Below are 23,959 nucleotides of genomic sequence, written 5' to 3' on the forward strand. Positions count from 1 at the left end.
GTGTCCTACCCTGCGCGTAATCTTTAATCCTTGTATATGGCAGTGACGAGCCGGTGCTTCGTCTCTTTTCCTCCACCAGTGTCACCCCGGGAGTCTAGTAGGACACGAAAAATTTGGTGACTTGACCGCTTAAGTGGTGAACGTCTCGATCGGTTTCCGCGGCTCTTTGGCGGGAACGTTGAGTCGTAGGGTGGACCCTGGTGAACGTCGAGTGAAGTGTCTGGTAGCGGTGCAATCGATCTTAGTTCGTGGAAAGGAAGGTGCTCGCGAATACACGATCGTTGGTGATCGTTGCTTGTCATCGAGACGATTGCACACGTACAGGTGTTTCTTATATAGTTGACTGTGTGGTTTATGCGAACGGTGATGTTCCATCAGTGTCCAATCTAAACTGACGATCGAGATGTGGAGCCGCGGATCTCCAACGTTCTCCGTCGCTTTACAGATGGACTGATTTCTCGGTTAAAACCGACGACAAGTGGGTCGCATCGTGGAGGAGGTGCTGAGGTCTCTGAATCATAATCGGATTATCGGTGCGTTTTAAACAATTCGGCTGGACGTAGCTCCATTCGATTCGGTTCACTTTGCACGGTGAAAACGGTGAACGGTGTGAACAACGTACTCTGTTTGAAATCACGCTTCGACACCCAGACAATTTTGGTCACACAGATGCGAATGCGTCTTGGAAGCAAGAAGCGCAGCCGTCGCTGCTGGTGTCACGCTTACCGCTCCGTCTGAGGGTACCGATTCGGGAATCAACCGCGGACCCCTAAGCCGGGATAGGCTTAGTGGCACGCAGAATGATGTACTCACCGGACAAGATGATGGGGAGCAAGGGACTCCACGGGGCACCGATCACCGCCCCGGGGTGCTTTCCCTCAGGGAGATACTCGCCGCCGCCTTATCGCGCCGCGCCGGATCCGATGCCGCCGCCGCCGAGGCGATGCATGCCGAACTCTACGGTGAGTGAAACCCGTTGTTTTCTACTGAATTTTCGAATCTCACGTATCTTTCCCAACAATTCGAGGGTCATTCTGAAACTTTTTGCGGGAATCTTCATCATTTATCTCGGATTGCGGCGTTATTCGATACACCGAGATGTAACGCGATAAATCAATTGGTATTCACAATACCAAGATGGGACGTTTCTTTCCCTCTATAGAGTTGTATATTTTCTTATCGTTTTTTCATATTTTAGTGTACTGGAAATAAAAGTATTTTATACTGTACTAGAAGAAACCAAATGTATCAAAGTACAAATTCTAATATAAACATCTTTTTATACACACATATTTATACCGTAATGATGAAAAAATAAACTCTTTATATAAGCCAACGTGTATATTAATCTAACGCAATTGTCATATTATAGAATAAATTCAGTAAATGATACAAAATAATAAAAAAAATAGTAAAATACAACTTACTGGATGTTTCTTGAGTCAGTCTTAAGTTTCCTAGTAATCGCATTACATAAAACGTTTCATGAATATTCTAATGTGTTCAATAATAAATGAAGTTTAACTTCATTCATCGATTATGTCTCTTGCTTCGATAAAGAGACAGTAAATCAAATTTCAACCAAAAAAAAAATGCATATCGCGTCGGGTATCTGCTTCCAAAATTCTTAACAATACCGCAATAAGGTTTGTCAAAAAGAGTTAAAAGCATTATCTTTTTTTTACTCTTATTAATTCAATTCAAGGTACAATTCACAATTATCCAACGAATATTAATAGATATTTAAATGGACGAATTAAGATATAAATATTAAAATATAATTTGTCCGATTTTTAAGAATTGAAGAATGCTATAAATTTGATTAATCAATTACAGAAAATTACAGAATAAAAAGATGTTCTAAAAGAAATTCATACTCTTTCGTCAAAAAGAGCGAAAAAGAATAAATTTGTTCAATAATCTAACCAAAGGTTATAATAATCTATAACTATAGGATATAGTAATTGCATATAATTTTGCATCATAGCAATCAGAGGCAGAAAGTTAACCAATATTATTTAGCGTTTCTAAAATACACTGTATAATATACATTTTAGATTTAACTCGCTTAATGCATTGTACAACCTATGCGACGCACATGAATGTATTCGTGATTACATTGTATTATTTACTGCGCATGCAATATTACACGTGTTATTGTGAGATATGCAATCTATTTGCAGTTATTTAAAATACGTTTAAAATGATAAACTGAAAATGTAAGAATACGACTCTATGGAACATTTAAAGAAGGTGGCGAGTCGTGGATCGTTGAAATTTCTCTCTTCATTCGTTTTCATTGCCCGACACTTGACCGCGTCGGCATGCTGTACACTCATATTTCTCGTACTTACTGGTGGCATGTAGACACACTCAATTTTAGTGCGAATATATCTATAAATATAACTGCGGGAATAATATCAAGAATACGTACGAACTCATGTTTCTTTTTATATATTCATAGAAAGATCAATATTTCTTCCAAGTTGCATTTATATTTATAAATCATCGCCTCTCTGGTAATGTTTAGTAATGTCCGTTTCTCCAGAATTGTATTTAGTTAGTGAAACAGATGTTTTCAAACAGTTTTTTTTTATTGCTTCATATATATATTCTAAGTTCAAAAATACGTAATTAAGCAACTCCATCAAAGATTCTGTTGTTTTAAAAGTTGTACAATTGCCAAATTATGAGAACTATAATATAGTTCTCATATAACTTCACATCAAGGTCATATAATTATCATACATATAAATAATGATCATTGGAAAATGTATAAAAATATAATTGATAAATTATATTTTTAATATCATAAATGTAGCTACTATATCAGAATAAATTTCGTAAAAATTAGGTACAAAAGTAAAAGAGACATTTCAAAATTGCTATTACCGTTTGAACAACTTGCTAATAATAATAATTTTATGTGTAGCATTTAATAAATACTATTAGCATAAACACACATAGAGAGAGAAAGAAAGAAGGAGAGAGAGAGAGAGAGAGCAATTTAAAAATAATATAAAATTATTAAAACGCAACTATTATAATTACTGAAAATAATTCGTATTCCGATGTAAAGCAATTTAATATACACATTTAATTTAAATAATATTTTAAGAAATTTTCATCGTGTGATTAGTTCTTTTTACGTTTTTTTATCTTTTTATTGAGAATTGCAGTATGCAAAACGGTTTTTTTTTAAAGCAAACATATTGTGCGTAGAAATTCTACAATATACAAATTCCAAAAACTATAAGTATACTTGAAAGCTTAAACAATTGTCCTATTTTTGTACTGATAATTCTGCTTTTGGATTTGAAGTATATATACAATTTTTTGATCCGAAGGTTCTTTTATATTAATTAAAACAATTTGATGGATAAAAGATTCTAAGCAATTCTAAAATTTTTTTTATCAAATAAAGAATAATATATTCCCTTTATAAACATATGCTAATAAAAAACTTTAATATTTTTATCAAAAATCTTCAACATTTACAAGAAAATATACGTAATTGTATTTGAGATAATCGCAGTTTAACACGATTTACTTACTTCATATATAGATAAAAGCCATTTTAAACAAAATTTTTTTAACTATTGAACGAATCAAACTAGAAAATCATAAATAAGTATTTCGCTCGGTAATATTGATACAATTGCATATCACTTTAATTTCGAAGAATTTTGAAAAAAGAGACTAATTGTGTTATATTACATATTGATAATTTTATTTAAAAAAACTAATTGACTTGTACAGCGAATTCGATTGAATGCACGTGTTCTTAATAAGGTGCATTGAGGATTTCATAGTTTTATTGGTTCCTATATTTATATTAAATATATACACCTTTACATCAACATTTGTATACAACGGCTTTAAATGTACATCAGTGCGCACTAATGCGTCCAATCGAATTAGTATATATATAGTAAATGATTTAATAACACTAATGCGTCACTCAAATGATAAAGAGGGACTAAATTGATAAAAAAAAAAAAAATACTGACGCATTGTAATTTTTCAGTTTATGAACTTAAAATAAGCTTAATTTTTACTTTTAAACTTGTATAATTTTCCTTTTCATGTTTTCATATGTAGAGACAAACTCGGAGAGTTATGTCAATCCTTTTCTAATAAGCTCATCTCTAATTAGGCCAATCGAACAACTGAATATCATAATTGAATTTAAACTATTATTTGCTGACGAATATCATTGTGAATATAACAATCAATCGCAACGATTTGATGGCATTAAATTATAGTACCGAGCTGTCGTAGAAACGCAGCTTCGGTCAATGCAAAAGTGAAATTAGTCGGGGAAAATATCCGTACCGATAGAATTTGTGTCCGGCGAGAAGCGCTCAATAAAAATAACTTTCGATTCGCGATGCGGTTAAAATTAAATGTCTCAAGGTTTCATTTAAATCATATTCTACGATTTGTCGAAGCGCTGCATTTAGAGTGTGCACGTAGGTATCGAGCGATATGTTTTTCTATCAAGGTCGAAAGAAATATACGTTAGACGAATTATTTACAAATTATATCGCGATTACATTGTCGGAAGACTTTGACTCATGAACGAGAAGAATCCGAACGTATGTATATGCACGTGTCGAAATGCCCTTCTACGTAAGAATATTTAAAATAAATGAAAGGAGAAATTTTTGATATTATATAACGACAAGGATTAAACCGCTCGAGTAAAGTCTAGGATCTGAGCGGATATCGATTATTTTAATGTCTTACGACCCCTACGGCGAGTTTACTTAGTTAGTTGTGAATATGCCGCTAACTTTACCTTACTCTGTTAGTCCTTATAAATTTAATAAGATAGAGACATGGAAAGCATTCGTCATCATTTTTAATATATCTATAAAATAATCTACACAATTTTGGAAAAAAGCAAAAATTTATGTAAAACAAACTCAATCTTAGATATAATACAATATTATCTTTCTATTGTTTTGTATTTTCCTTTTAACTGTAAATTCTTGAAACAATTGTCTGCTGCTTTTACTCGAAACTTTCTAATAGCGTATTCGGCTCGAGTGGATTGCACCAATCTGGGTTGAATTAATGACATTTCGTGCTTTTCTATTGATAGAGCCTGTAACGTCGACCAATAAGAAAGCATTTTTCAATCCAGGTTAGTGCAAACCTCGAGCTGAAAACGCTATTAACTCCTTTTGCAGCAGAGGATTTATAGAAATCATATGTTTTTCAAACGTTTAGCATTGCAAAGTAAATCAATCCTGACGTTTAATTTCAATTCTGGCATTCAATTTCAAGATGTCATTATTTATAAGTTACGTAAAAGTGTATAATAATTTCTTTACAACTTAACTTTGCAAATAACATAATTTATATAAAACAGGAAATAAACATAATGAATTTCACACTTATATATTTATAGTATAACTACAATTTAAATCATATCGTTTTTGCTATGTAAAAGAGAAAAAAGAAAAAAGATTCTACTTATCCATTTTAATCCTATTCAACTGATTCTATTTTATGGCAACACTCATAATATATTCGTAAAATCTCCAAAAGTACAATAGCAAATATCTAAAAATCAATCAGGGATCAATCACGTTGAACCACGTTTGCTTCTCCGCTCATTTCTCCAGTCGCGCTCTCATCTCCCTTGTCCTTCTCGTCCTTCACTTTTCCGATCCCTCGGCAGACTTGTCCGACTACCGAGGTCGAAACCAAAACCATATCGAACGAGCAAAGCGTCGAGTTTCCTCCCCCGTAGCGTCGGTGCGATGCGTTCCCTGGGCTACATCGCGGGCTCCGCAGTCTTTAGTTTATTCATGTGACGTAATAGGATAAAAACCGTCGCTACGAGCTGAGTGCCTAGATGAGATTACAGCCGTACTGTTACACCCGGTAACGCGAATCCGATGTAATCGCCCCTTCCTTTGATTTTTCTGTTCAGTTCTCCCGATAACACGCGAGAGGTGGCTCCGCTCGGAACGCATCCCGGTGTACTTATGCCATCACTCCTTCATCACCTCCCCTCATCGTTTCCCTCCTACCTTCCCCATTTCACTCGCATACTAATGCTTTATCGCCTTTTTCTTCTGAATACGATTTTCTAAGTACGAGTATCGGACACGACTAATCCTGTGATTGAGCTGTGAAACACCAAACCAGAAACATTCACACATGGAACACTTTTAGCACACATTCCATCACTTTATTATACTTAATCAAATACAAGGAAAAAAGAATAGAAATTATCGCTAATATTTTAAAAATAATATTAAAAATATGCATTTTTTTTAAATAAAAATTTGCATTGCAAAAGGACTGCCTTAAATCGATAATGATCTAATTTATTCGTCTGAGAAGATACGAATAAATAGATTTTATCAGCTTATAATTTCTCATCACCGTAAATCGTTACTCGTTTATTTAAAATCTGTTCTTTTAATTTTAATATAAGTAAAAACAGTTAGATGCATTATTTTTTACAACTATTGTATACTTCGAGATCAATCTAAAATACCCGACCTCCAATAAATATGAATATGTTATAATCTTCTAAAGCCACTATATATACGAACATTGAAACAGCTAATATTATCGTGAGATCAATTCAAAGAAGAAGAAATTATAATCGTCAAATATTGTAAACTTTTTCAGAAACGATTCGCTGACGGAACGGCAACAATCGATCGGTGATTACTAGTCATTCGGGTGTACATTTATTGTGATAGCGCGCAAGCGCATACGAGCGGATGTTCGCGGTTAAAAGAAGGTATCGATGAAGGTCGGTCGTTAATTGTCTATCGCTATTAATTGTCTATGAGCATCAGGCGTGGTTTTCACCTACAGTGTTAATTATCTATGATAATTAATACAGGGATCCATTACGTATTCATCGGCTTGATGGTAATTATTCACGCTTCGTTGGATGTTACTTTGCATGTTTTCTGGTTGACGAACCTTTCATCCGGGTGGCGTATTAATGATCCGGCTTAATAAACGTAGCTACTCTTTTTACACGTCATTAATCTTTTAATTTTGCCTCTCGCCGCAATGCAGTCGAACTTTGATATCAAACACATTTGGATGCTGCGTATGTATTATTCATTGTACGACCATGTCGCGGTGGCAGGTGAGCGATGCCCGCTTTATATCGACCTAATTTTTCTTAACGTTGTACAAAAAATGATAATACGTTTAAGAAAGTCTTACACACACATACATACTATACAATTCTATTCTTTCCTATTGAAAGATAAAAACGTAAATGTAATAAAAATATGTATAAGAATTTTTTTAATACTTTGTATATGTTATCATAATTTATTAAAAATAATTTCTTAAAAAACTCTCATCAATTTAGTTTTCAATTTGTTATTCACTCAATATCCTCTTATTTTTGTTTTTATTATAATATTTTATCTTACTTTACTGATCTTACTTTAATGAAGACAAAAAATTCGTGTAGATGATAAAATTAAAATCTAGTGAGAAAAATTTACTTTACAAAGCAAGTATATATATATATATATATAAAATTTCAAATTATAAAACCAGATGTTACCGTTTATACAGTCAAATCATCGAAAACGATTTAAATTTTACTCTAATGTATACTTTTTCATAAACAAAATTATTTTTTATTACTTCATTTCGACTTGTATTAGATTTCCTTAATTTAGATCTTCTGATTTGAACTTTATCAATCTCACTTTGACTAACAATAAATCCAACATAAGATTTGTACTAACTCACAAATTAACAACTCAATTATTCTCTCTCTCTCTCTCTCTCTCTCTCTTTCTCTCTAATATTATTGAAAAAAATTTTAAGAAAAACTGGGATGAAAATTAATAATAGCGATATTAACATCGTTAGTTTAATATTGAACATTATTATCTAGAAAATGGCTATCGAATCAATGAGTATGTTATAATTTAAGTTAGTATATATGGATATAAATACATCAAAATTATTTAGATACTTATATATAGCCTCTAATAATAGCAAATACGAAAAATAATTGCTAAAATAACGCTTTTGTATTCACATTTAAGCAACAATTAATTGTATGAATTTTGCTCTAAAACTTAAGTAAAAATAGAGAGAGAGATAAACGACCTTAATTTACTAACATTATTATCTCAGCTTGGAAAATTTTGCTATTTAGATTCAGAACCAAAGATATTTTATAACAATTCACTTTAAAAAAGTGAGAAATTAAACTTTCCAAAAACATTATTATTTCATTTTAAATAAATATTTAAAGAAGCATTGGACTTGCATGACTAATTGGTTAATTGCACGCTACTAAATTTCTCCTGAAAATTGCACAGAAAAGGCAGCGACAAGCGATAAACATCGCGTGAAGAGCCATGGCCAGTAGCGATTATCGATTGGTCCTCTATATTCGGCATGTCATTATCAATTAACCATTGAAAGTAAAAGCTCTTTTGCTAGCGAAGTATTGCACATCGCAAAATCACTAGACATTATAATTATTTTTTGTAGTTTTTAATTGTGTATTTTTATTTCTACGAAAAAATATTAACTTTTTAATAGAACTTAACAAATTACTCTATGTATTTGTTCCACAACGTCTGTCACATTTATGCTATTTTAACAAATGCATAATTTTATTTGACAGAATCATCATATCATAAAATTTATAATAAAAAATTATATGCTAATTTTTAAAATAAATACTTATAAATTCTCTTTTTTATATGAACAATTTTTATTCTATTTAAGAAAGTATCAAAGTAAAATTGTTGAAAAGTACACAAATTTTATATACTATAATTTATATTATATTTTAACATGAAAAATTTAATTCTTTCTAATACTAGCACGAATAGAGAAATAATAAATATTACTATTTTCAATTGATATTATCTTTTTTTTTTTATTAAATTGGAAAAAAGAGTTTGCTGGGCTAATCAATATGAAGATTTCTTCAGAAATCTTGATAAATGGTGACGAAACGCATACTATGGTATGACGGAACATACTGCGTCTCTCATCAAAATCTGAAAAGCGACATATGTGTAGCGTCGTGACAAGCGATTGTTCGTGCACGACACGGCGGTAGTAAGGCGACAATTAACGTCAGAAGTGCTTCATGGGGCGGGTTTGAACTATTTTATGCGCGGGGGATGGCTCGCTGGAGGAGTGAAGGGACGCTCGTAGCCGTGCATTACGGCGTATACGTGCCACGGCTCCCCGCTCGGCCACAAGATTGCATAATCGATATGCGGCCTACACCTGTGCCTCTCCACGAGTACGCACCTGTGTACGAGGAGGAAAAAAAAAAATGAAACGATGTTTGCGTGTGTGCGTGTATGTATAAGTACGTATGCTCGAAAAAGATTATTCGTGGACTCGCCGTCGCTGGAATATTTGTGTCATGTGGCCTGCCGAAAACTGAACTGACTCACTTGATATAGGATCAGATATATAGTCATGCAAATTAATATGCAGAATGATTTTCGAATAAATTGCCAAATTTCAGTTGAACTTTTTAACAAGAGTATCGAGTAAGTAAATATTAGTACTTTCTGAATTATGTATTTGAAAATAAAAGATTTTTATAAATTGCAGAGAGATAAAAGTGGATAGCATAACTATATTTTTTTATTTAATTTATAAAGTAAACTTTGTTTAAATGGAGATTTAATTTGAGGCACAGCTAAATGTGTATGTGTGTGTGTGTGTGTGTGTGTTTTGTGTTGAATATTAAAAAGTTGTAAAAAAATTTGCAAAAATCAAATTCGATTATATTTTCAAAAAAGAGGAATTCATTTTCAGCTACCTAAAAAATATATCTGAAGAGAGAGAGAGAGAGAATTTATTAAATCGAGCTCCTTTTAGTCTCCTCTCTAAAATTATATTTTACATCCGCGAGTAATCTATCTAATCGCTTTGCTACAATAAATTCGCGACGTCTCAATCTTGTTACAAATTTGGATACTTTATCGTATATAGTGTCATCTACGATAGCTGTTGCATATATATTATTCGATTCATTTTGAATTATAGAAGATTAAATTTCTAGTGATAGATACGAACGCTAGGGGAGAAATTAAAAGAAAGCGGCAGCGTGAGAAACATGGCTCTGCTGACAGTGCATTGCTCGTCTACATCTACAAAATACTCTAAAGTACCGAGACACGTTGACGCCGGTCGAGTACGTCGATCATGGTCGTCCGCAATAGTGAGGGTAAAAGTAGGTGGATAAGAGTAGCGATGAAATCGATGCATTCGCACTGGACACCAATTGTTGTGCGGATATATGGACAGATAACCTAGACTATTTAAAATTATGGTATACCAGGTACCTATGAATCAATTTATTGTAATCAAGATTATAAAAAATAAAATTCATGCATTTAAAACAATTACAATAATTATGACAAAAGTTAATTTTCTTTAATTTAAAAAGAATTTTAGTATATATATATCAATACGATGAACAGTGCAATCAATTAATCGAAACAATTTTTACAAACAGTAGAAAAATTCTGCTTAGGTATGCAGGTAGATAGTTGAGACCTTGTTATGAACGATTATCACGAGTTTTTGTAAATCTCTAATGATTTTTAATAGTCAATTAATAATAATTAATTAGTCAAATAATCATATATTTAATACAAGTAAATATTCAGTTTAGATTGGAATAATTATTTGAAGTTTCGAGAATTACAAATTATTTTCATATTACCGAACATTTTGTATATATTTTCTTTGAGAATAAATAATTTCAATGTATTAAAGTTGTTCAAAAATTGTGAAAAAAGAAGTTAGCTTAGTCCCATCGCTACACGAAGATAGTTCATCGTTTCACGATCGTTTCACCTACGTTTGCCGAATGTGTATTTCTCTCTCTCTCTCTCTCTCTCTCTCTCTCTCTCTCTCTCTCTTTCTTTCTCTCTCTTAGTCGTAGAAGACCCGCGGACGATCCCGCACACGGGACGCTGGGGACACATAACACCCCCGGTTACATCCAATCACTCCTGATTTATATTTACTACTCACTTGGCCCCCTTATTTATTACGTTTCATGGAGACGTGTAGAACGAAAATGTTAATTTGCGCAATTGAAAATTATGGCGAACTACTATGGGTAAAGACACTCTGCGAAAATGTAATTCTAACAGAAAAGAGCACTATATATATATAAGAAGATAAAAGAAAGCTAGTTTCACGAATATCTCTTGAGGGGAGATCTGAGATTCTACGTTTTGACATACTAGTTTCTAATACTGCCATATCAGGTCGACCTTTAACTTTGTACTCTTATTGTTATTATTAGTAAGAATTTTAAAAAAGCTATTGGGAAGCTTTAATTTGTTATAAAATAACAACGCTAAACAGGTTTTTTTTTTTTATTGGATTGATACAAAAGAGTTTTGTCATTTTTTACTATTAAATATTATATTAAGCAAAAAAAAATCAGTTTTTTTGAAAACATTTTATTTATGGTGCGCGCGTTGTGTGTGTGTGTGTGTTTGTGAGACAATTTTTTTGCATTAACTTAAGAAAGAAAGATTGCAAATAAAATATATTCATTATAATATTTGTGTTATAAAAATAATAAACATTTAAAATCTTACAAATAAGATAATGTTTAAATATTGTAATACATTATATTTTTAAATCAAATTTTATATTCTCAACTCATCCAATTTTCCAACTGTAATTATCTTCGATTTTAAATAAACCGAAATGACCAGCTGCATCAATACGCCTTCAAATAGTTTCGTACTTAGCTTGGAAACAAATAATATGCACATTTGAATCGAATGTAGTTCCATTTTGGAATTCCCTATAATAATATCCACACAAATATCACGCAAAACCTTGCAACATAGCTCGATATAGGGTTTGTGATATGTCTTGTACCATGCGGCTTTTACACAGGTAAATCTATGTAGACCTTGCCTTCCACCTATAAATAAACCTACACGCGCGTATACAAGTGCATGTAAACCGCCGTTCTGGACACCACGAGGGTCTTCTTGTCGTGTAACAGTGAAACGTGGGTGGTTAGATAGACGAACGACACTTCCGCCTTGTCTCTCGAAGTTCCCGTTGCATCGATTTTATCGTTCCCTACTTTATGAAGATTATGGCGTAGTTCAAACACGATAGAATACTAAAATTCAATCGCCCATTTCGATTAGAAAAGAAATTCAATTTTTATCTCACTGAACAGTGACTATCGCATTAAAACAATTAAATACACAATTCAATTTTTATTATAAAAGAAAAGAAATACATAATACATGTATACTGTAAAAAGAAAGTATATTGTATATCTAGAGTATACATCTGTATAGAATATACATGCGTTTCACATTCTACCGAGTCTAAATATCGCACATACAGACTTGAACTTCGGACAATTTCTCGAGCCGATCTTAGAGAATAATTCAATTAGTCATCGTTACTCTTTTCGAGAAATTAAATAGAATCTATCGTCAGTAAGAGCAATGACAAACGATGCGTGTACATGCACGAAGCGACTCGTTGTGTTCCTCTATGAACGGGGACTCTACAACACGCGCGTATACCGCAACAACCTGTACACGCACCACAACCATGGGTGGCCGCACGGAAAGGTGAACATTATTCCCATACCGTTCTCTCCGCGGTTTAACGCTCTTATTATTATTTTTATTAGGGTGCCGTGGTATATAATGCCATCAACCCCCATGAGTGCGCGTTCGCAGGAAATAAACCTAAGTGTATAATTACAATAATACTTATCGGGGCACCCTCCGTGGGTTCTCTTCCCTTCCATGTACCCTTCCTTCCTTCCTTCCTTCCTTCCTGAGTTCTATCCCCGTTTCGCTTTTCCTCTCTCTTTCCTTCGTGATTAAACGTGTGCATGTGCGCGTGTACCTCCTTTTCGAATACAATAGGCCGAAGGGACGAAACTTAACGAGTACCACGGAAATAATCTTGATCCGTTCGCGATTAGATTAGGTATAAGATAGATGAGCAATAACCGCGCGCGCGGTGAGCGGCTAATAAATTTCCTTCAATTAAAAAAATCGAGAATTCAAAAATAAGAAAAAAAAAGGAAAACTAATACTCGAGCCTAACGAGTTTAACACAATTTCTTGATTCTCTGCGCGAAAATTTGTGCGTTTAATTGGCAAATATTTTACATCCTTGATATGCGAATATATTAGAACGATAAACAATACAAAACTCAACATTTACATTACTATTGTTCTTACAATTTGCACAGATTGAAACTGTTTATTGAATTGAAATCAATCATATATGTATACATATATATACGTATAGACATCATTCGCGTACGATCGTATACGCATATTCGATTATGCTTAACACGCTATAAAACATATCGGGGGCAGTGTCCTTATCCAAGAAGTACTACACGTGTGACCAGCGTGTGTCGTGTCGTACATAGGTTAAAGGATGGGACACGTACGTGTACCGGATGCCGTTCGATCCGTGGGTGAGATGATCGTAACGGCACGGTACAAACACGGACCATTCCCCATCTGAACTCTATCCGAACTTCGTAATTCTCCCATTTAGGAATTCAGTCACGTATACTGCCGCGCCGTGTTCGAACGCACACACCGCAGAATTGCTTATCTTTTATAGCCGCGTTTGCACGTGTTCCTGATACACGTGCATTTTATGTGCCAAGTGTATGTACAAATGTCCATTATATCTTGATGTTAAAAGAAATTAGAACAATATAATGAGACATCCAGTAATGTATATACATTATATATTATTAGGTGTACAAATTAGTTCGATCCGTTTTTGTGCTCAAAAATGCATTTATTTCAAAACAGAATGAATGAACAGATTAATTAAAATAATAATAATTAAACGAAGAAAGGACAGATTAATTAAAGTACTGTCCATCGCCGGCTACTACTTTTTCTCATCTCTCAGGCGATTTTCGAATTCCATCTCGAAAAGATTACTCGTCTTTGGAGGCGATCATCTTTTGGAAAACGGACCGAACTAATTTGTACTACCAATATATAAACAAAATGCATTGTGTAAATCAAACGAATGCGTCATAAACTTCTTTTATTTAATATACGTCCTGGAAAAATGCTATAAGGGCCATGGCACACAACAAACATTTAAGCAACTAACATTTAAGAAATTAACGTGGTTACATTGCTTATTGCAATAAGCAATGTAACCACGTTAATTTCTTTACTGCTTAATTTTCAAACTTTCTCATAAGAGATCATTTCTTCTGAATTTGCCGCATTTAGCCTTTTTCGAGAAAAAAAAAAAAAAAAAAAAAAACGCTCAATAAGATTATTGCTCGCGTAGAAAGAACATACGTATGCATAGCTATTTGAAATCGTGACAGGTGACAAAATTTGTGAAAACAATGATTATCCTTCCTTTCACTTTTACTTGTCTCGACGAGTCGAAAGCATATCACGTTTTTAAGGCGCTCCTAATTCCTTTCCTTTCTATTGAGAATTTTCCTCGGTAATGACAGTGTTATCACTTTGCCGGACCTGATATACCGTCGTCAAAGTATAGTTTATGCCCTATGCGAGGTTACCTCTATTGCCGGCACATCGTATAAAACGTACAATCAATTTTTGAAGAGGGACATTCAATCGATCTGTCTTGCAGCATGCAATCGAAGACGTTCCCTGAATAACAAACTAACCGAAGCGGCTTTGGCAGCCGATTCGTGCACATGTTGGCTCATGCAGTATTATTTGCCGGATCACTATTTCTTGATCCGTTCGCGTTTGCACAAACGAAATGAACTTTCCTTGTGTATGGAAACTGTATATAAGAACGGTATGTACGTTGATCTGATTTTTCTTTCCTATAGCAAGATACTTTATTGCAAACTATGTCGCGTACGAGATTAAACCCGATATGTCGAATAATTTGTCATTAGCAAACGCTAGAGCTTGCCAAACGATCGAGTTGCAATCGAATACTCTATAACTTTAATTCGTACTTACAATTAATAATTATCGATCTTATCACTGCGCGTTATCTATTTAACCAACGATTGTCTGACTCTAAATACTAAATACAAGCGATACTGGTGTTTGTAAAATTTTATCTCTATCGTTAAAAGAATACAAGTTAAAGAAAAAAAAAAAAAAAACAAATGCTCGTTCACACAGAGGATAAAATCTATTTATTTTATTATAATATTACAAGAATTTAATAGCTAAAATTTTTGCAAGATCGTTGAAAAATAGCGTTAATATTTTTTTACACTTTTTTAGAGTCGCAAAATATATGGCGTATATTATTTTACTGCCATTTGTAATGATTATGTAATTAATCGATATACATGTATGATAACTAATAAATTCGCGACAAGTAAATTTCGACATTGTACGACATGTTATTTCGTGTAATTTGTTTTTTGTTGGAAGTTATGATTGCTAGCTATTGAGTAACCGAAAACGCAATATACCATTGTGAGAAACAATTATTGGTTCATTAAAATGAAACAAATCGTTAGCGAAGCCATACATGAGAAAGTTTGGTAACTATTTTACGCAATCCTATTGCGCATTGCGAAAGGTATCTCATTTTATCGATACAACAGAATCGCAGACTGCCAATTTAGCACATTTTTGTTACTCCACCCTTTTATCACGTACAAATTATGATATTTTTGTTAAGTATAACATTATATTATTTGTGTCATTTACTACATCTACACACGTGAATTTAATAACAATGTTGCAACTTTCTGTAAACTTAAAAGAAGATTAATTTGTGAAACAAAATTTCTTTATTTAAATTTTAAAAGATCTGACATACAATATTTAACACAAGCGCTCTTTTGTTTAGCTTTTCATGATTGTTAGAAATGTTTATGAATACCGACAATGAGAAAACTGTGGTTCTTAATAAATCATAACCAGTAAACGGCAAATTAACACCGCGTGCCACCGAGTCTTTTTCACTCATTAGGCAGAATATCTATGAGTAGTCATACCGGTTATACATTTTGCGTTTACGCTAGAGAAACAATCACGGGACACTCATAGGGAGCACCCCTCGTCAAAATCAAGAGTCTATTATTATGACCATATGTTTACGCCACGATTGTATCTTGACAGAGAGGGACGTACGTGCTGGGGTGAAGGGGCACGGTGGTGCACCTGCTCGAACACAACAGCATGTGGATAAGAAGCGTGTGGTGCGTGGGTAGAGCAAACACCCACGACGAATATGTGTCATTCTATAAACAGGATGGCACACCACGTTGCTTTATTGCCGATTATTTGGAATATTCGTCTTCTTGTGTTCCATACGCACGCAAAAATTCGATTATCTTTATTCGCGTAACTCTTGCTACGATAAATTACAATATTTTTTAGATTGTCTATATGACTATATTTCCTTTATACAGAGAAAAAGGTATTCTGATATTTATGACTATACTTGTATAGTTAAAAATTAAGAGGCCCTTTTTTATATTACTATCATAATATCAGTAATAATAACCTTATATAATTCTTTCAAATATAAACAATTCTATACTATAAATTACGATAATCTGAACTATCGATATAGTAAAGTATTAAGATACGAATGGTAAATAAAAATAATCATTTTTATATATATAAATGCAATCGTTATAGTGAATATAACTATTTTCTTAACATTCGGTAATATTTATGTATGTACATATGATAATAATAACTAAGAGATATGGTAAGAAAAAACTTAATACATTAGTTATAATGATTATATTTCAATGTTGAAGTAGCTATAATGTGCATTATAAAATAGTTGACCAAAAAAAGGCTATAAATTGTAGTTAAATTAAATAATACTTGCAACAATTTTTTTTCTCTTTGTACATATATTATAGGATAGAATAGGAAATCGTGCGTCACATGATAAAATAATTATCAAATATCTCAATTTCAGAACATGTTTGCGATTGTTTATTAATTTGTGAATCGTTTTTTTAAATTTTAGATTTTGATCATTGGACTTTAAGCTTTGTTTGCCTGCTGAATAATTCTAACAAGTAGTTAAAGAAAACGACTAAGGAAATTGATAGCGGCAGATGAAAAGAAGCCTCCGTTAGTAATTTAAATTTGAGAAATTGTGATATAATAAAAATCTTGGTTTTTTTCATTATACGTCAAACCTTCTCAGGCAAAATCTCTCAAGCAAAGTCGGCAGAAACAGAATCGTAAAGAGTATCAAATAGAATCCTTTAGAAATCTAATATACTTACGTTCCCTCACTTCTCTCGATGATGTCATAAAAAAAAAAAAGGTTCCGAGTTAAGCATTCGAGTTAGACGGCCGGATATACCGCGTCGGCTTAAATTAACATCATTGGCGGATAACTGAAATCGACCGCGAAATATCCTACAACGCTATGGGCCTCGTGCGGCGTGGCACGATTCCTTCTCCCTAGGAGAAACGATGGTCTTAATAAAATTATCGTCAGGCCGAGTTTCGAGGACAAATCGACGTTTCAATTTTGTTAATGCGCTCATCTCCCCAATGGGGATATGCCCACGAGCCCCGGCAGGAAGGATATGGTCCTGACGGTAGGTCGTAAGGATCAGGGCTGGATTATCGACGACTAGCTACCACGAGGGCGTAAAGTCCGAGTCTTAAAACCCCCGGATCTCGAAACATATTATCTTTACGCTTCAAAAGCCCCGAATGTTCGAAAATCAAGATGAAAAGTGGTCAATTTAAACTTGATAATTTTTTTGTTAGTGATTTGCCTAAATTTACGAGGAGGGGGGGGAGACAGTATCTAAAATTTTCTTTATAACTTTATGGAATATATGAAACGAGAATATATCTCAGATACAAAAAAATTGATTCTGGAGAAACTGATAAAAAACGAAATCTCGTTTTGAGAAGATATTCTTTAAAAGAAATGTTCACAACGTTGACGTGTTTTGTGAAACACTCATTTTAGAAAATCTATATGTTACCTCGAGGCTTGCACTTGTAAAGAAATATATGTATGTCCCTTCTTGAATCGCTGTACTTGCAACGGGTATCTTGAAATTTAACAGAGAGATGGCCGCGTTCGAGTGTCGGCGACACGTGTCGCCACGTGCCGCCACGTGACCGACCTGCTACGCGCTATTTACTCTCATCCTTCCTTAAGTGCATTACTACTATTCCAATTATAGGGGTGGTAAATTAACATGTCACACAGTATTCCGCCTCGGACCCTTTCGCTGTCCGTTCCCTAATGTTCAGCGCGTAACACAGTTGCGGATTTGATTTGTCATAACAGATTACTCAACTGCGAGATCTTCGTGTGTTCGACGAAGAATTTAAAGCGTAAGCATGTTTTAAACTCGCGATAATAAATTTCAATGGTAAAGTTACAGCAATAATTACCAGCAATGGTAATTATATTAACAGCACAAATGTTTAATGCAAATCCGTTTTCCATTCTGCTTAATTTTCGGCAGGTACCTCGCTTGAGTGGTAGGAATATTAAAAATTACAGTAAATTAATGTAACAAATATGTTTCTTTCTTCGTCATGCGTTATATTTGTAATATAAACACAACGTAAATTAAATTGAATTTAAAAAGCACCAATTAGTAATATATTCGAAAATTGCTTATGACAAATTGATTTGTTTTATACTCACGACAACATATATATCATTCCAGCTTATAACTTTATTTAATGTAACTGCTATAGAGATCACTACACAGTTTCAGTTTTAAGTATGAAACGGCAATCAGAGATGAATTTTATATGTCCTTTATTTAATGACCATGTATTTTATTTTATACGTATGTAATGATTAACGCCGGTAAAATGAGATCGGTATCCCTTCTACCCTTACAGTGTTTTCCCGTAAAACACTAATTGCATATTTTAAATCGCAATCGTACCGCCGCAGAACTCTATTATGCGTAAATATAAAATTTTATCCATATTTTCCGATTATTCGTGCGTCACCTAGCATTAAATATGTAAATCAATTACTTATCATTTACATTTTTTATTCGTAATGATTTTATCAAATATCCAGTTGTATTAACATACGTGATGATGCAGTAAAAGGTAATGTATTTTCGATCAGAGTGCACTTTTAACATTTCATATTTTAATAAATAAAAAAAATAACTTTTATGTTAAATGTCATGTTTCTCGTTGCAATGGAATACATTTATATCATAATTAGTTACATTTACTTGTGAGACTATAATGTATAAAGTCATTAATTAATTAAAAAGTACACTATTAACTGCATCAATTACGATATTTCTGTGAATCTAATGAAAAGTATGAAAGCAGATTGAACATATGACATCTTTCGCAAGTAAACTATATATATCAGCATCGAGAAAGCTAGCAAACATCCGCGCACATTTAACGGAGAAAGATTACTTGTTAAAAGAAGAGAACGAAAACATGAGAGAAGCTCTACAGAAATAAAGAAAATAACCAAGCAAAAATGCAAGACGCGCATGTATCTATAGACGGATAACATAGTGCCAGTGTGAGAGAAGTATTTCAAAGAATTTATAGCAAACATTTAATGGATGCGAACGAATAAAGATCTAAGATATATCCTGCAGAGAAAGAGTGAAATTCATGCGAATAAAAATGAAAGAGCGAGAATATACAATAAAGTACAATAAAGAAGACGAGGAGAGGCGTGAAACGGACGGTATTTCCTAAGTGCAAATCAGTGAAAGCATAAGTCGACAGGCAGATCCGGAGGTAGAAGGTGGTCCTGGCGAACGGTACTCTAAATAGAAGAACGATGGAGACAGACATGATTGCAAAGAGGGAGAACCGACGGACTGGTGAACAAGGGAGACAAGTGAAAGAGAGAGAGAGAGAGAGAGAGAGAGAGAGAGAGAGAGAGAGAGAGAGAGAGAGAGAGGGAGGGAGAGAGAGAGAGAGAGAGAGAGATGAACGGTCGAATTTCGTCCGGGAGTGGCGTAGCTCGTTTGAGGGGAGCGTGAATGGGTGCGCGGGAGTCGATCTGGGAGAAGCCTCCATTAGATGATGTCTACCGTCGCCATATATGCAGCGTATTATTGCGGCCGTGTGTTAACCAGACAGAACGTCCGTACGCAATTATGTTCCGATGATCGTTGAGCATATACCGCCGTCCCTAAGTTAATTCATACAAATTGCCGCAATTCCTATTCGGTCTGAATTTAAAATTCTAAATGACATTAATCTAGGAAGTATATAATAATGAATTCCGAGAACTGAATTTACTTTTCGCGTATAATATAATCAAAAGTCACAGAGTCAAGATTAGTTGAGTCAAACCTGGATCACACAGAGTCACATTTCTAGACACATACCTATACTATTGCATTGCATAAGACATCTTCTGTAATATGTATTAAAATAACTATATGTATATATATTTATTTTTTACTATTCTATTCTTATCATTGTAAATAAAATATAAATAAAAAGTGATTACAATTACAAAACATTTTAAAACTTGATTAAATCTTTGAATTAGGCTAATTCTACAATGTGCTTTTTGTTTCCTGTTTCTTGCTGTCTGTCTCTTATGCCTTCTTGATCAAAAAGGCAAGAGACAAACAGCAGGAAACAGGAAACAAAATGTACATTATAGAATTAGCCTTATACTCTTACAATGCCAAACTATACTTATATATGCAATGCACTACGCATTATATAAATATCCTACACATTATTTTAATGCCTGACACAATTTAAAATATTTCGTACTCTCATATATAATAATTCTAAATAATTATATTTAATTTTACGGAATAGTATACGTGAGTATTAAACAATCACATAATTTGTTTTAAATTAAATGTTACAGCTGCTGTTTCGTCAAATTAAAAACATTGTACTATAAAAAATATAATAATATCAATATAACTATCAAATACAAAGCTATGAGGGATTGTGATTATTTCCCTCTTTTCAATTATTTCGTATAGTATATATAGACCTTGCAGATTGAGTCACTTATTTGAATAATTAGTAAGTAACACATAAGCAAAACTGATTAAAAAAATACGTTTAAAACTTTTTTATTATGAAATAACCTATGCGGTTATTTCTATGTCTTTATACATCGATTAAATGGGTATTTCATAATGTATTGCAATAACATATGATAATCCGCAAACCGCGTTTTCTTTAAAAAAAAAAAAAGTACTTTTCTTTTATTTTACAGAATCTTTGTAGAGACGAGTAACTGGATAAACTTAATGCACGAAATAGATACATAAAATGCTAACATACAGATTTAAACAAAGGATTTAGAAATGCATCGTATCGATTTCCTTCTCACACATTTACTTTCTTTCAATTTTCATCCTTGTTCAGCGAATCGGTCATAATTTCTATACGTCACCGAAAATATTATCCTTTCCGTCTGGGAAAGCAACACCCGGGTTTGACGAGTGGCACGTGTGATGGATGAGGAATGATTACGCAAAAATATATCACTTGATCATATTTAGCAGCAATCGAGCATGAGATCCCGGAATTCAGCGTGTGCGACGTTTCTGTGACAAATAAATAGGAATCTTGTAATCTTATTTTACAATTCTTTTCGTTACAGAGATTTTTTTCAGATAAAAAAGTGCGACAATATTAAATTACAATCTGCTCTATAAGCACAATACTAAATTTTCCAAAGTCATATATTTCAGTCTTCGTATGCGCAAATTCTATTTCTTTAGTTTCGCTTATTAACCGACGTTATAATTTAAAAATATCTAAAGATAAAATACCAAACGTAAATATAATTCACTCTATACTAATATTTCAACTTTTAAAACTGCTAAAATCGTGAAAGCAAAAAGTAATACAATCTCTATAATGGCGAAAATTCTCACGTTCGTTGAAGCGAGAATATAATGCTGCAAATTAGCGAATTCCGCGACAATATGCAACGGCGTATCAATTTTTGATCACACGCGGCATTTAACAGCAGCGTGCAATAATATCGTTTTCGCGAAAATGTCCGATCATTATTACGTTATCGATAGAGATGACTTTTGATTGCCCTTGTCGAGTAATAATTATCCCTTTGTGTTGCAAATAAAAGAAACTTACATTGAAAATACAAATGCGAATTTCTAATATACTCCAGAAGAATAATTATATTTTATTATAAAAAAAAAAAAAAGAAGAAACTTAATACGCACACAATATTGTGCTACCCGAAGGGAATACTCTAATTACGTAATATTATAATCAGCATAAAGCCATTGAAAAATAATACAAAAAGATGAATATATATGCGTATATTTTCCGTGTTGATTGTATCAATAAAATGTCATAGCAATATAATATGTGTACGAAAATGAAGTACAAAACAAACGTATGATTTATAGTCGTGTAATCGTCGCAAGTCCACGATGCGAGCGCAGGAGGAAAAAAAATTAACGACTGCGTCCGCACCTGCGCTTGCACGTGGCGCAAGTAGATACATATGTGCAAGGACAACGTAATGCTTTTATATTCGAGTCACAATGATATCGCGAGCTGGAGTTGGCATTTAACAGAAATTAAAGCTCTTCGACGCGCGGAGGAGATAAACCCGACAGTTGCAGGTTACGTTTGCATTCGTGCGTTCGATTTGTAGGGGTGTAACAAATAACGAGCAACGATCGCGAAATGAATTTTACATAAAGCTCGAAATATAGTTGGCCAGTATTGGCCAGTATTATAACAATTGAAGTTATGAGAGAAGTTTGATTTGGACGAATCGGTTGTGTACTTATACAGTCTGCGCGCTCTTCTTCCTTTTTTAATATTTCCATTCCGCGCTGTCATTCCGCGCGTTCCACAGTAACGTAAACGTGTAAAACTATAACGTAAATGTTGACGAAATTACTGTCGATTTTCAATGGCCAATCGTAATTAGTTGATGAGAAACTAATGAGTTTGTTTCTGCACGGAATTTCAAGTCCATTATCATTTCTAACTAATTGACTTTGATGTTTAAGGCGTCTAATGAATTGCTAAATTTATGATTATTCACGCACACGAGACCAGCTACACAAACGCGCATATGCATACACGCACATACACGCACGCGAACTCTTCTATAATTCATTCGTAATCGTTACTTTTCACCTGCTATATCTCTTATTTTCTCTCATGACCTATTTCTTTCTTCTGTTACGGTTGCACACACGCGCGAAAGTCATTGACTCGAATCTATGTTTTGCTACTCGTTAATAAAACTCATCGGTTATCTGAACGATCCTCTAAACATCATATAAATAAATCTTACTTTTATTCACAAGTATATAGGTATATATATTATTTTTAAGCCCATTGTAGAATTCATAAAATCACATCCCCAATTTACCTTTCGAAAAAAGAAATGCGAAGGTTTTGTATAATTAAAAAAAAAAGTGTGTCAAGTAGATGAATTAATTGCCTAATATACATAACAAGAACGATGTATGAAAGCATTCTTATGAAACAAACCTCAAGTTCTATCTTGCTACATCTATCTTTTTATTTAATTGTCACCGACCGATCTGATTGTCTTATCTTTTATGGAACGCCAAGGGGGAACGCCGACGATTGACAACGTTAAACGTTCCTTTACCTCGTGTGTGGCTTTACATCACCGTGTGTCTTATATACCAGGCTAGATCGCTGCACGGAGAAGGATAGGAGAACGAGCAAGAGAACTGAGCATGGCGGCTGAGTATAGTGTGGATGGTTTGGATCGATGAGAGAAAGCCGCCGGTCTGATTGGCGGGGCTGCGGGGGCGGAACAGGACGTAGCCAATGAACGTGGCTATCCCCGACATATAGTGGTTACGAAATCACTGATTTTTACGCTCGGCACCCGTCAATTTCGACTCTCCTGTAAATACCATAAATCGATTAGTCGCAATTTAAATATCGTAGCGTTACAGACCTCGAGATAAGTCGACGCGACATTTTACACGGTCACGTCCCACGCACTGCAACGT

The 23,959-nt window shown here is 33.7% G+C and overlaps 1 protein-coding gene across 1 annotated transcript in view; it reads left to right on the top strand.

Moving 5' to 3' along the window:
* The first annotated feature begins 800 nt into the window (after nt 1–800).
* The window catches only part of acj6 (abnormal chemosensory protein 6), a 45,118-nt gene continuing 21,959 nt past the window's right edge, over nt 801–23,959 (top strand). Inside the window, exon 1 of the mRNA XM_018550725.1 lies at nt 801–962. Within this exon, the coding sequence (XP_018406227.1) occupies nt 801–962 (162 nt within the window). The remainder of the gene's footprint in view (nt 963–23,959) is intronic.

Source organism: Cyphomyrmex costatus, unplaced genomic scaffold, assembly GCF_001594065.2.
Source record: "Cyphomyrmex costatus isolate MS0001 unplaced genomic scaffold, Ccosl1.0 scaffold127, whole genome shotgun sequence".
In the NCBI taxonomy this organism is placed as follows: domain Eukaryota; kingdom Metazoa; phylum Arthropoda; class Insecta; order Hymenoptera; family Formicidae; genus Cyphomyrmex; species Cyphomyrmex costatus.